We start from the raw sequence: 12,985 nt of genomic DNA on the forward strand, positions 1-12,985 counted from the left end.
GTGGAGATTTCCTCATTTCGAATCTTCCTTTTATTAGAGACAATATCTTTCATATATTCGGAATAAGGAGGCAATTTAATAGCATTAGTCAAAGGAATTTGCAAAAACAAAGGTTTCATCCATTCACAGAACTTGTTATAGTGTTCTTCCTCCTTTGATTTGTGTTTCTTATCAGGAAAATGCATTGGTTTTTGCACCCAAGGTTCTTTCTCACTACCATGTTTATTAGCAACGAAATCTTCCTTAGTGTACTTTCTATTCTTAGTATGTTTTTCAGGTTCCTTTTCACTTTCTTCTTTATCAGAAGCATCACTTTTATCATCACCACTTTCAGTTTCAGCATCAGAGATAGATATACTGTTAGGATCTTTAGCAGGTTCAGAGGGTTCTACAACGGTTTTATGCTTCTTCTTCTTTTTCTTAGATTTAGTCCTAGCATCATTAACTCGTTGAGAATCTTGTTCAATTCTTTTTGGATGTCCCTCAGGATATAGAGGATCCTGAGTAGAAGCACCACTTCTAGTGCTGATTTCATAAGCATGTTTTTCCCTAGAAGCATTAACTACCAAATCTTTTTGAACTTTAGTGAGCTGATCAATTTGTGTTTGAACCATTTGAAAATGTTTAACAAGCATTGTAACATCATTAGAGGTTCTTTCCACAATATCATGCAAATTATTAATAGCTCTAGAATTTTCCATTAGATGATTTTGCACTCTCTTATTAAAGTTATCTTGCTTAACAACATAATTATCAAATTCATCTAAGCATTGACCAGGAGGTTTGGAGTAGGGAATATCTCTACTATCAAAACGTTGGAGAGAGTGTACCTCAATAATGGAAGGACGAGGAGTTGGCTTACATAATTCTTCTATAGGTGGTAGATTCTTCACATCTTCAGATTTAATACCCTTCTCCTTAAGAGATTTCTTGGCTTCCCTCATCACTTCATCATTTAATTCAATCATTCCCCTTTTCTTCGGTGTTGGTGTTGGCGTAGGGGTCGGCTCAGGGGTAGTCCAATCATCATAATTTTAGCTTATTTTGGCCAATAATTTCTCAGCTTCAGCAGGAGTCCTTTTCCTGAAAACACAACCAGCACAACTATCCAGGTATCTCCTAGATTCAACAGTTAGCCCATTATAGAATATATCAAGGGGTTCATTCTTAGCTAATGGAACTCTAGGTAGTGCTCTAATTAGAGAACAAAATCTTGCCTAGGATTCAGGCAATTTTTCTCCTTCTATCTGCTCAAAGTCAAAGATTTTCTGCAAAGCAGCATGTTGAGCACTAGCAGGGAAATATTTCTGAAAGAAAGCATTAACCAAACCAATAGGACTATCAATAGATCTAGGAGACAAATTAGCATACCAAATTTTAGCTGCTTTTTTCAAAGAGAAAGGGAAAATTTTAGTGACAAAGTAAGTGCATTTCTTAATATCATCATAGAATAAATTGCTCAAAGTAGAAAGTTCATTCATATGTTTCATAGCACTTTCATTTTCAATACCACAGAAAGATTCTTTCTCAACAATAGATATATAAGATAAATCCAAAGAGAAATCATAATCCCTATCCCTAATGTTTATTGGGAGATGTGGCAAACTTAGCATCAGGAGACAGTTTATATCTAACAGCTCGTCTTGCAAGAAGACTTTTAATAGCACTTGCATCACTAGTAGCATGAAATTCATCAATGAAGTCATCATCAAGTTCAATAAAAGCTTCATCAAGATCATCACTAGGATCCCCTCTAGATTCAGGTGAACCAACATGTGTAATGGTATTATCAATTTGTTTAGCCCTATTAATTGTAGCATCTAGGAAAGGACCTAATGAACCACTCTCATCAAGCACAATAGAAGTATCATCAAAACTTTCAGATTCAGCAGAAGTAGCAGTATGTGTATGTGGTAAAGTAAGAATCTTACTCATAACAGATGGCGAATCAAGAGCAGCAGAGGTGTTCAGAGTTGTACCTCTTCTTGTAGTGGATGATCATATAGGGAATTTCTCACGAGGCTTCCCCATAATGAATGGATGGCGGCGAACAATATCACTTCCAAGTGGACTTATAAATAAAGCTATGCTCCCCAGCAATGGCGCCAGAAAATAGTCTTGATGACCCACAAGTATAGGGGATCGCAATAGTCTTCGAGGGAAGTAAAACCCAAATTTATTGATTAGACACAAGGGGAGCCAAAGAATATTTATAAGCTTTAACAACTGAGTTGTCAATTCATATGCACCTGGAAATAGACTTGCTCGCAACAGTTTATCAGTAGTAATAGTTTTATAGCAGTGGTAGTAGTAAAGTAACAACAATAATGAAATAAAAACAGCAGTAGAGATGATTGAAGTAGACAGCAGGATTAAAATACTGTAGGCATAGGGATGGATGAACGGGCGCTGCATGGATAAGAGAGTTCATATAATAAGCAAGACATGGGCATTACAAGTATAATGATAAAACCATCCTAGTATGAAGTAATCATAGGCGTGTGTTCCTATTTAGTCGTGTGTGCTCGTAACGAGAAACTTGCACACCATCTTTTGTCCTACCAGCCCGTTGCAGCGGGCCTCAAGGGAAACTACTGGTAATTAAGGTACTCCTTTTGATAGAGTACTGGAGCAAACCATTAACACTCCGTGAATACACGTGATCCTCACATCATAGCCATCCCCTCCGGTTATCCCAATTGTTGTCACTTTGGGGCCTCGGGTTCCGGACAACGATATGTGTATACAATTTGCAGATATGATCAAAAACAATAATTATCATAATGAATCAATAACATGTTCAGATCTGAGATCATGGCACTCAGGCCCAAAGTGACAAGCATTAAGCACAACAAGTTGCAACAATGTCATAAATACTAATAACGGATACTAGGCACTATGCCCATAACAATCTTATAGCTATTACATGAACGATCTCATCCAATCCCTACCATCCCCTATAACCTACAGCGGGGAATTACTCACACATGGATGGGGGAATCATGGATAGTTGATGGAGAGGCGTCGGTGATGGCGATGACGATGATCTCCTCCAATTCCCCGTCCCGGCAGGGTGACAGAACGGAGTTTTTGGTCCGCGGATTGGGGTTTCTGGTGGCGGCGGAGCAGCGGAACTCTTTCTGGAAAAACGTCGAACCCTCCGATGTTTTTAGGGTCAGAGGCTTAATATAGTCCGGAGGAGAGGTCGAGGGGGTGGCCGAGGTGGCCACACCACCCCTAGGCACGGCCTGGGCTGGCCCGCGCCTAGTCTAGGTGTGGGCCCCTCGTGCCCCTTCTCCGTCTCGTCTTCTGGCTCCGTGAGTCTTCAGGTGAAATATGGATTTTGCGATATTTTCTGGGAATTTTCCTGAAAGTTGGATTTCTGCACAAAAACGAGACACCAGGGCAATTCTGCTGAAAATAGCGTTAGTCCGCGTTAGTTGTATTCAAAACACACAAATTAGAGGGCAACCAATAGCAAAAGTGTTCGGGAAAATAGATACGTTTTGGACGTATCAACGAGCTGCTCCAGGATGACGAGATGGAGGCCACCATCCTCCTTCTCTTCGTGAAGGAGATGGAGGACCACGCGCAGCTGCTGAATCGGAGGTGCGGCTCAGTGATTGGCCGCAACTATATCTAACGGAATCGCCTCCTCGGCCACGAGCAGCTGATGGAGGACTATTTCGCTGAGGTACCTACCTATCTGCCTCATCTATTCCGTAAGAGGTATCGCATGCGCCGTAGTTTGTTCGTCAATATCGTCAAGGCCTGCGAAGCCAACTCGAATTACTTCAAGCAATGTAGAAATATTGTCGACGTGATGGGTTTCAGCCCGTTCTAAAAAATATCGGCTGCCATGAGGGTGATTGCGTATGGCATCCCTGCGGACTACACCGATGAGTATCTTTGAATTGGCAAAGATACAACCACAAAGTCCATTCGTAGGTTTGCTCGCATGATTATCAAGTTGTTTGGGCCAACCTATCTCCGAGCTCCCAATGAGGATGACACAAAAAATTGATGGAGATAAATGAGAAAAGAGGTTGGCCTGAAATACTTGGCAGTCTTGATTGTATGCATTGGACATGAAAGAATTGTCCCAAGGCATGGCATGTCATGTACCGTGGGAAGAGCAAAGATGATACCATTGTACTCGAGGCCGTCGCATCACAAGATTTGTGAATTTGGCATTGTTTTTTGGGTTGTCGGGAACACTCAATGACATCAACGTGCTTCAAAGATCCTCTTTGTTTGCCAAACTAGCAAATGAGGAAGCACCCACTTACAATTACAAGGTCATGAACAATGAATATACAATGGGATATTACCTAACCGATGGCATTTATCCGGATTGGATAACTTTTGTGAAGTCTATGAAGGATCCCCAAGACAGAATAGAAGCTGAATTTGCCAAAGCTCAAGAAGCAGCTCGCAAGGACATTGATAGAGCTTTTGGTGTTTTGCAAGCAAGGTTTGCCATTGTTCGTGGCCCAGTCCGATTTTGGGACAAAAAACCCTTGTGAACATCATGACATGTTGTGTGATTCTTTACAACATGATCATCGAGGATGAAAGAGAGTTGAGCCTGCCCTGCTTCTATGACAACGTTGGCACCCGAGTGCAACCCCAACGCAATCCGGATCGTATTGAAGCTTTCCTTGAAACGCATCCGAAGATTGAGAATGCCAATACCCATGTTCAGCTCATTTATGATCTGAAAATGCACCACTGGCAACGATATGACCGTCGCCGTTGATCCTACCATTCCATTCATTTATGTGTGAGATGTATCATTGTTGAGACATTTGTTCATTTGTTTGATTTTTTGAAAATTATTGTAATTTGGTTGAGACATTTCTTCATTTGTTCATTTTTCCCCAAACTGCTGTAATAATTTGGTTCAGACATTTGTTTATCTGTTGTAACAATTTGAATGATTATTTTATTAATTATGATCGATTGTTGTATATGTTGCATATGAATTATATGAAAATCCATATTTTTACGAGTTATTAAAACATAATATTCTGTTATACAGTTTTAGTTATGGATTCTGCTAACATGCTCTTAGAGCATCTCCAACAGGCGCACTAAAAATCGGCGCGCTAAACATCGCTTCCGCTGCGCTGTAAACGGATAGCGCGCGCTGCGCAGAAATTTGCCCCGCCGGATGCTCCATTTTGCAGTGCGCGTTGGCGCGGTAAAAAAGATCCTCCGCCGGGCGCTCCATTATGCAGCGCGCAGTGCGGCGCAAACAACAAACACACACAAGTATGCATCAAAGAAGATTAAACAACCACATAAATTCACAAACAAAATGTACCATACAAATACAACAAATTGTTCACAACAAATACAACAAGTACATGAAATTGTTCACACCAAATACAACAAGTATGCAACTATTGTTGTCCATTCCAATTCCACCATTCTTCCATGAGATCTTTTTGGAGCTCATCATGTGTGTCGTTGGAGCGAATGGCATGGTACGAGGCAATGAACCGGACAATCCTATGTGCGGACCTCCTCACTTGCACGGGAACCCCCATCAACTCGTAGTGGGTATGATCCACATCTTTCCCACGATCATCCTCTATAATCATGTTATGCATGATGACACAAGCGGTCCAAAATCTAGCCGGCCCTCTCACAATAGCAAATTGAGCTTGCAAAATTCCAAATGTTCTCTCTACATCTTTCCTAGCCGCCGCTTGTGCATTGTGGAATTGGGTTTGCTTCTTACCTCGTGGTTGAATAACCGGCTTCACAAATGTTTGCCACCTTGGATATATGCCATCGGCGAGGAAGTAGCCATAGTTGTACTTGTGGCCATTTGCTTCAAACTCCACCAATGGACATTCCCGCATTGCAAGTCTTGTCATTAGTGGTGACCGTTGAAGAACATTGATGTCATTGCAAAACCCGGGCATTCCAAAAAATGCATGCCATATCCAAGTCTCTTGATCGGCGACCGCTTCAAGGACTATGGTGGCATCCTTCTTGTACCATTTGAATTGTCCATGCCATGCTGCTGGACAATTCTTTCAACTCCAATGCATACAATCAATGGAACCAAGCATACCAGGAAACCCCCGGTTGGCGTTGATCTCCAAAAGCCTTGCCGTGTCTTGAGCATTGGGGGCTCTCAAGTATGTGGATCCGAAAACATTCACAATTGCAACGACAAAGCGCTTCACACACAAGATAGAAGTGCTCTCTCCTATGGCCAAATGATTATCAACTAGATCCACCGGTATACCATATGCCAACATACGCAAGGCGGCGGTCACCTTTTGATATGTGCTATGACCAAGTTCTCCGGCGGCATTTCTCCTTTGCTCAAAGAACCGATCATACTTGGTCACCTCCGTTGCGATGTGCTTGAACAAGTTGATGCTCATCCGAAAACGCCGCCGAAAATAGCTTTCAGGAAATATCGCATTATCATTAAAATACGACCGCATCAACTTCTCATGCCCTTCAATCCTTTCTCTCCACAACTTCTGTCTACCGAACACCGATCCACCAATTTTTGGCTTCTTGACGGCGCGGTATGCTAATAGTAGCGATATGTTCTCCTCTTCCTCTTGGTCGTACTCATCATCTGATGAATCGTACAATAAACTCTACAAATATACATATGAACTTACTTAACTACAACTATAGTAGCTAATGGGCGAGCAAAATCATGGCGGCCGGCCGGCCGGCGGAGGCGCATACCTTCCGAGCAAATCGGCGAGCATCTTGGCTGCGCCATGTCGCTAGCAACCTCGAAGACGACGACATGGCGACGGCGGCGCGGGGTCTGTAGAGGAGAAGGCGCGGGTGAGGCGGGGAGAAGCGCCGGCTTGTCCCCGTCGGTGGCGACATCGCTCGGTCGCTACAGCGCGGCGGAGCGGCCGCTACTGCCGGCAGGAGGCGCGGGCGAGGTGGATCTACGGCGCGGTGGCGAGCAACAGCGGGGCCGGCGGCGGAATCGACCGGAGGCGGCGCGGTGAGAAATGGAGGGCGCGGGGGGGGGGAGGAAGGGAATTTCCAGCCGTTGGGTATTCGCGCGTGCGCCAAGCGATGCCGCGCGCTGTAGCCGACGCGTCACATTTGACGCTCGTGATTAAGCAAAACGCCGCGCGTCCTAAATTTTTTGCAGCGTCGCGCCGTTTGGCGCGCCTGCAGGAGGAGCGATTCCGCCTCCGCGGGCTGCAAATCGGCGGCTAATACAGAGGGCGGCGTATATAGGGCGCCTGTTGGAGATTCGTTGGGTGGGTGATGGTGGACATCGGAAAGGAAACCGGGAAACGAAAACGTTGTCGCCGCCTCCCATCCCTCCAGCCGCCGCCATCAGGTACGAATCGATCTTCCGACAATGCAGACCTCTTGCCTCCCCGCCGCTCGTAACCCTAGTTCCGCTTTGCCCCTCCCCAACGATGGGATCCCAATCAGCCACCATAACAACAAATCTAGACACCCTAGTATGCGCGCGTATGTGCTCCCCCATGCCTAGTTTCGTCCCTGATCCCGTCCTGTCCACACGCGCTCTGTCTCTCGATCGAGCTCGCTTCTTCAGTTCAATTCAATCGGCTAAATATATACTACGGGTTTATTTTCCGCCTAGCTAGGTTGCAAAGATGCTGCCCGAGACAGGTGTTCCCGCGAGCAGGAAACGAAAAATCGGCACAGATGATGGAGGTGAGCGAGCCATTGTTTCTGCCACTTCTTCCCTGCTAATTTATTGCACGATTTGTACGGCTTTATAACCGCACCCGCCTTTGTGTTGTGTGCAATGCTCCCTGAACCAGGAGATCTGCATCTGGCAAGCCCTTGTGGAGAAGAAGAGGAAGTCGGCAGCTCGAACGATTCCGGTCAAGGAGTCAGTGAGCAAGTTGCTTCAAACTGGGCTGAAAGTGTTGTATCGCTCACTTCGTCTGATGAGGGTGATTACTTATGCACATCAGTTAACTTTGCATGTTTTTTTTATGTAATCACTCTGCATATAGTCCGTGACTGAAAATTAATTTCTTGTGCAGGTGGTTCCATACATCCTGCGTGCACAGGCATAGTATTTCACCACACCAAAACTAGAGCATGTCTTCTGACTTCATTGAGCTTGTTTAGATCTAGGGATGATGAGAGAGAGATCAGTTTCAGAACGGAGGTCGGTACTGCCAATATTTTCGTATTATCTATTGCTTGCCTATTTAAGATTAACGGTAATCATTCTGCTAACCTCTATTATACATGTTCTGTCGCTTCATCACCAGACTAAAGTGCGCCTTCCAAATGATTCAGTTGTCAATGGAATTCCGATTTTCCACGACGTAAAAAACAATCTTTCTGTTGTCAGTGTGTTGCCAAAAGGTGTTGTTCTTCGTGCCGCGTGTCTAGATCATCAGCAACAGTTTGAGTCTCACAGTCAACTAGTCTCTCTTCGGCGCTGCTTCATCTCAGGAGAATTAATGACTACAGCTACGATGTTGGCTGGCGATCCAACAAGTGCTGATCCTGAAGAGGTTGTGGTCTCAACATGTGAAATTTCTATGGTGCCCTGTTGATTTCTCTTTTACTTCTGTACATAGTGAAAATAAATATTGATATAGATGACTCAATTTACCATTATATGCACCAAAATTCATATTTTGTCACACCAAAACGTTACTCTCCATCAATTATGCAAACCTCGTTCAACAACACCGTTTTTAACGCTTGGCTGAGCATCACTTTATTCCTTTTCTAGGCTGCAGCTGAAGGACTCTTCGTTGATTCTTTTGGGAACTTTGTTGGGTTGAACTGCTATTCTAAAGAAGGGAATACTTTCATACCAAGGAGTACAATTCTGGAATTCGTGGCCAGGTTTCAGAAAGCATGCACCAAAAAGTATGTACTCCGCACTCTTTGCACTTACGAACTACATAGTCTCAAGTTGGCTTTCACATATGTAGGGAAATTTGTAATAGTAGGAATTCTAATTTAATTGTGCCTTGTTGTGATGTCATGCCATGATTTTGCTTTCCTTGTTTTCATTATTGGCACAGTACACAGCAGAGCACATTTAGTGTCTGATTCCAATTTCTCCTTTTGTCTTTGCAGTCCCTCTTTATCATTTCAGTTTGCACAGTTTTGTATTTATATGCACGTATGATGCATGGTCTACTTTTTCTGGAGTTACTCTTATGAGTTAACCAAATTCTGCAGGAGGGCTAGATCAGCTGATCTTAGACGTAAAATCGGCTCGCAGTATGAGCTCCCCATGAAAAAGTTTGGATTAAAAGGAAGAGCAATCAAGTTGAAAGCATGGTCCCCATCTCATATGTCTGGCTTAGAAGGTGAGAAGTGCACACTCGCTCCTTAAGTACTGCTAAATTATGAACTATCTGGATAACCATCACCATAATGGTAAATTTACAACGACATTTGTAGTTTCCTTGCCAGTGGTGGTGCAGATTTAACTAGTTTTATGATAGTATCACTCGATGTTAGTATGTTAATTAATAGTACTAAATTCAAGGATATGGAATGTGATAATATAATCATGTCCTGTACTTCATTGCACTTTTTAGTGGTTTAAATTCTGCTTACTCCTCTTTGTCTCTGTCTTTTCAATATTAGGCAGCTCAACACTGGAAAAGAAACAGTCTGCATGTCATTACTGTGATCCAGAAGGTCAATCAGGTTGGACCTATGCCACTTCTAATGTCACTATCATTGGTATTCCATTATAGTACATAGTTATTAATTGCTTTACGTTGTGGCACCAGCACCTGGAGACCGTTTGAAACGTTTATTCCCTGGTCCTAGTTGGCCAGCTGATGGTGATGGTGGTAAGTCTCTGCCTTCTTGCTACTCCATCCGTCTCAAAAAAAGCTGCTCAACTTTTACTAGATTTGAATATACAACTTTATCTAGATACGGATGTATATAGACAATTTTAGTTAATATGTCTATATACATCAGTATCTAGATAGTGTTGTACATTCAAATCTAGAAAAAGCTGAGCAGCTTTTTAAGGAACGGAGGGAGTAATAGTTACACATATATATGCGTGGTTAATCACTCCACCATGTTTCACCAGTATCCAAGGAGGCTGCTAGGAATAAGTTAAGGTCCAGAGGTTATCCTGTCCCAGTTAAGCACGATGGTGAGTTTTTCCTTTTCTCGTGCTGATTACTCTATTTCACTGCACACTTTCAGTTCACTACCTTAACTACTGCACCCTGATTCTGCAACCAGGTGGCATGCGTTTGCTTTGTAATTTTGAAGAGGAATTTGCCGAAGATAACTGGAGTAAACTCACAGAACGAGTTGCTTCGCATCTGTCTCAAAGTGTTGTCGCGCTGGCTTCATTCAGAGGTACTGAGTATATAATAAGCTCATCACTCTTCGCCCTTTATTCTTTTTCATGTGCCATTACTAACTACAGTAATCTCAATTATTCCTTTTGTAGGTGATAAAAGGTTTTTTGCTTGCACAGGCATATTTATAGACTGCAATGAGTTAACCACAAGAGTTCTGACCTCGGCAAGTTTGGTTAGAAATTCTGATGATGAAGATAAGGTTGCTGACAACTTGAAGGTAGGTACTGCTAATAATAGTTAACCTGTAATATACTAGTTTATTATGACACAGTTGGTCAATCTCACTAGCTTTATCGTATCAGATTGAAGTGTGTCTTCCAGATAATGAACATGCCACAGGCACGTTGCAATATCAGGATTTATGTTACAACATCGCCATCATTACCATTGTGGGTTCTCACTGTACTCAGACAGCGCAAATCTATGATCAGTTGCAAACTGAACCTCATGGGGAAGTAGCAGCTGTAGGGCGCGTCTACGAATCAGGCAATTTAATAGCCACAGGTGGCACTTTGATTGACAAGCCAAGTGAACTCGATTGCAAAGAGCTTAAGATGTCCACTTGCAAAATCACAAAGGTGCTAGATGCGTTAATTTGTACATCCTGAATCAGTTACGGTTTGTAAATATCATCTTTCTTTACTTGCTACTTTTGTTTTTGTGCTAGGCTGGGATTGGAGGGCCTCTTATTGATTTTGATGGGAATTTTATTGGCATGGACTTCTACGGCTTGGAAGAAACTCCGTACCTTCCCAGAAATGTAGTGCTCGAAGTCTTGAGGAGTTTCGATGCAAAGTATGTTAATTTCTTTATCCATGTAGATTTTTTTATGGTTTGCAACTGCTTTTTTCTGCACCATAGTATTCAAGCTGGAGGGAAGCATTTGCCTTCACTAGAATTTTGTCATATTTTTAGTCACTCTAAATGAATTTTGTGATCTTCTTAGTGTTCCTGTAAATGAATTTTGGGTCATTACAACCTAAAATCAGAATTTAGACATATGAACTTTTGTGCATGCTTTTGATCTTTTCATGATATTTATTGTTCAAGCCTTTTGAAATTAAAGAAATTATGTTCTTTCTGCAGGTCTGGCGCTACTGATTTGATCAACGATCATAACCCAAACAGGTATTACTCCTTCAGTGATACATACTACCTCCGATTCAAGGAATAAGGCGCCCTCGCTTTACGTGCTTTTCGTTTGACCAAGAATTACTTCAAATATATAAAGATTATTTGTATGAAATTAGCATCATTAGAAAGTGCTTTTCAATACGAATCTAACAATACTAATTACATACAATATAATCAAGATTTTGTTGCTCAATTTTTATGGTCAAAGTTCGTCTTGAAATACGCGTGCGCCTTATTCCTTGGGACGGAGGTAGTATTTCATATGTATGTTTAAATGCTATTACCTCCGTTCCGAAATGTAAGCCTTTTTAAAAAGGCTTACATTTCGGAACGGAGGTAGTGTTATTAAACATCTTATTTTTGCTTCTAACTTGTTAACAGATGGCCTGTGCCTAAGCCTTTTTGGTGCTATCCGATATGGCACATCTTATTTTCATATGATATCTATATAAGATTATGGTTGTTGATAGTTTTTTCTAAAAGTTTGGTCAAATTTTACTTAGCTTGACTTTCTGAAAATAATATAGCCCTTATTCATTGGAATGGAGGTAGTAGTAGTATTCAACATCTTATTTTTGCTTCCAACTTGTTAACAGATGGCCTGTTCCTAAGCCCTTTTGGTGCTATCCGATATGGCACATCTATATGGGGGAAGGTGTAGATGACCAGGACCTACCCCGGCCTATATGGACGTGATTATCGTAACCATCTGTTCTCCTAAGTGTGAGATTTTGTGGGGGTGGAAGATACCAGACCGTACTGCTATATACGTATGTTTATATTGCATATTTTAGTTTCATATGGAAGTTGGTTTGTCAATCAAGATACGGAGTAGTATATTTATGTATAGGCTTGTTGCTAGATCAATGTCTGGTTGTCAAATACACTTTCGTGTTTTGTACTTCTATAGGTATGATTTTGTGAATATATTAAGAAGACATCCACAGAATCCACGAGTGTGCGCCATAGCCGTCTCAAGTCTCCATACTCCAGAATCTGTCTAGTCTGTGTTCGGCTGGTAAGGACAAAAGACAGACATGGCTGTGCGCTTAGATAGGCTGTAAAACTGAGATACATGTATGGGCCTGTATGAGGTCCAAGAAAGGAGTGCGGGAATCCTTCGGATATCTCTGATTAAAAATGGGTCCTATTCTGGGGGTTGCTTTACACCGACCTGGTCGGTGGCGAGCGAGGAGCCGCACACCTCCCGGGTCGTTGTTTGGCCCGGTCCACGATCCTGACCGTCTGTTTTCAGTTCCGCTGGTCCGACGTGGCTTGCTGGGCCCGGCCCAACAGCATCAGGTAAACGTTTTTCTTTTTTCGTTTCTTTTCTTTCTGTTAATTTTTTAAAATTTGAATATTTTTAAAAATTGAAAATTATCAAAATCTGAACTTTTAAATTTTAAAATCGAGCATTTCTGATTTGACAATTTTATTAAGTTTTTCGTTTTTTTTTTAAATTTGAACAATTTTCAAAGTTGAACAAATTTTAAATTTGA

At 42.1% G+C, this 12,985-nt stretch overlaps 1 protein-coding gene across 1 annotated transcript; it reads left to right on the plus strand.

Annotated features, from left to right (window-relative positions):
• Positions 1–7,683: 7,683 nt before the first annotated feature.
• LOC127326320 (uncharacterized) lies at positions 7,684–11,526 on the plus strand. Its single transcript, XM_071820654.1, has 14 exons — positions 7,684–7,689; positions 7,800–7,934; positions 8,028–8,054; positions 8,262–8,510; positions 8,735–8,874; positions 9,193–9,323; positions 9,607–9,669; positions 9,756–9,818; positions 10,070–10,135; positions 10,228–10,347; positions 10,442–10,569; positions 10,655–10,930; positions 11,020–11,147; positions 11,439–11,526. The coding sequence occupies exons 1-14, from the start codon at positions 7,684–7,686 to the stop codon at positions 11,524–11,526; spliced, it is 1,620 nt and encodes a 539-aa protein (XP_071676755.1).
• Positions 11,527–12,985: the final 1,459 nt, after the last annotated feature.

The sequence above is a fragment of the Lolium perenne genome, chromosome 5 (assembly GCF_019359855.2).
Source record: "Lolium perenne isolate Kyuss_39 chromosome 5, Kyuss_2.0, whole genome shotgun sequence".
Classification (NCBI taxonomy): Eukaryota; Viridiplantae; Streptophyta; class Magnoliopsida; order Poales; family Poaceae; genus Lolium; species Lolium perenne.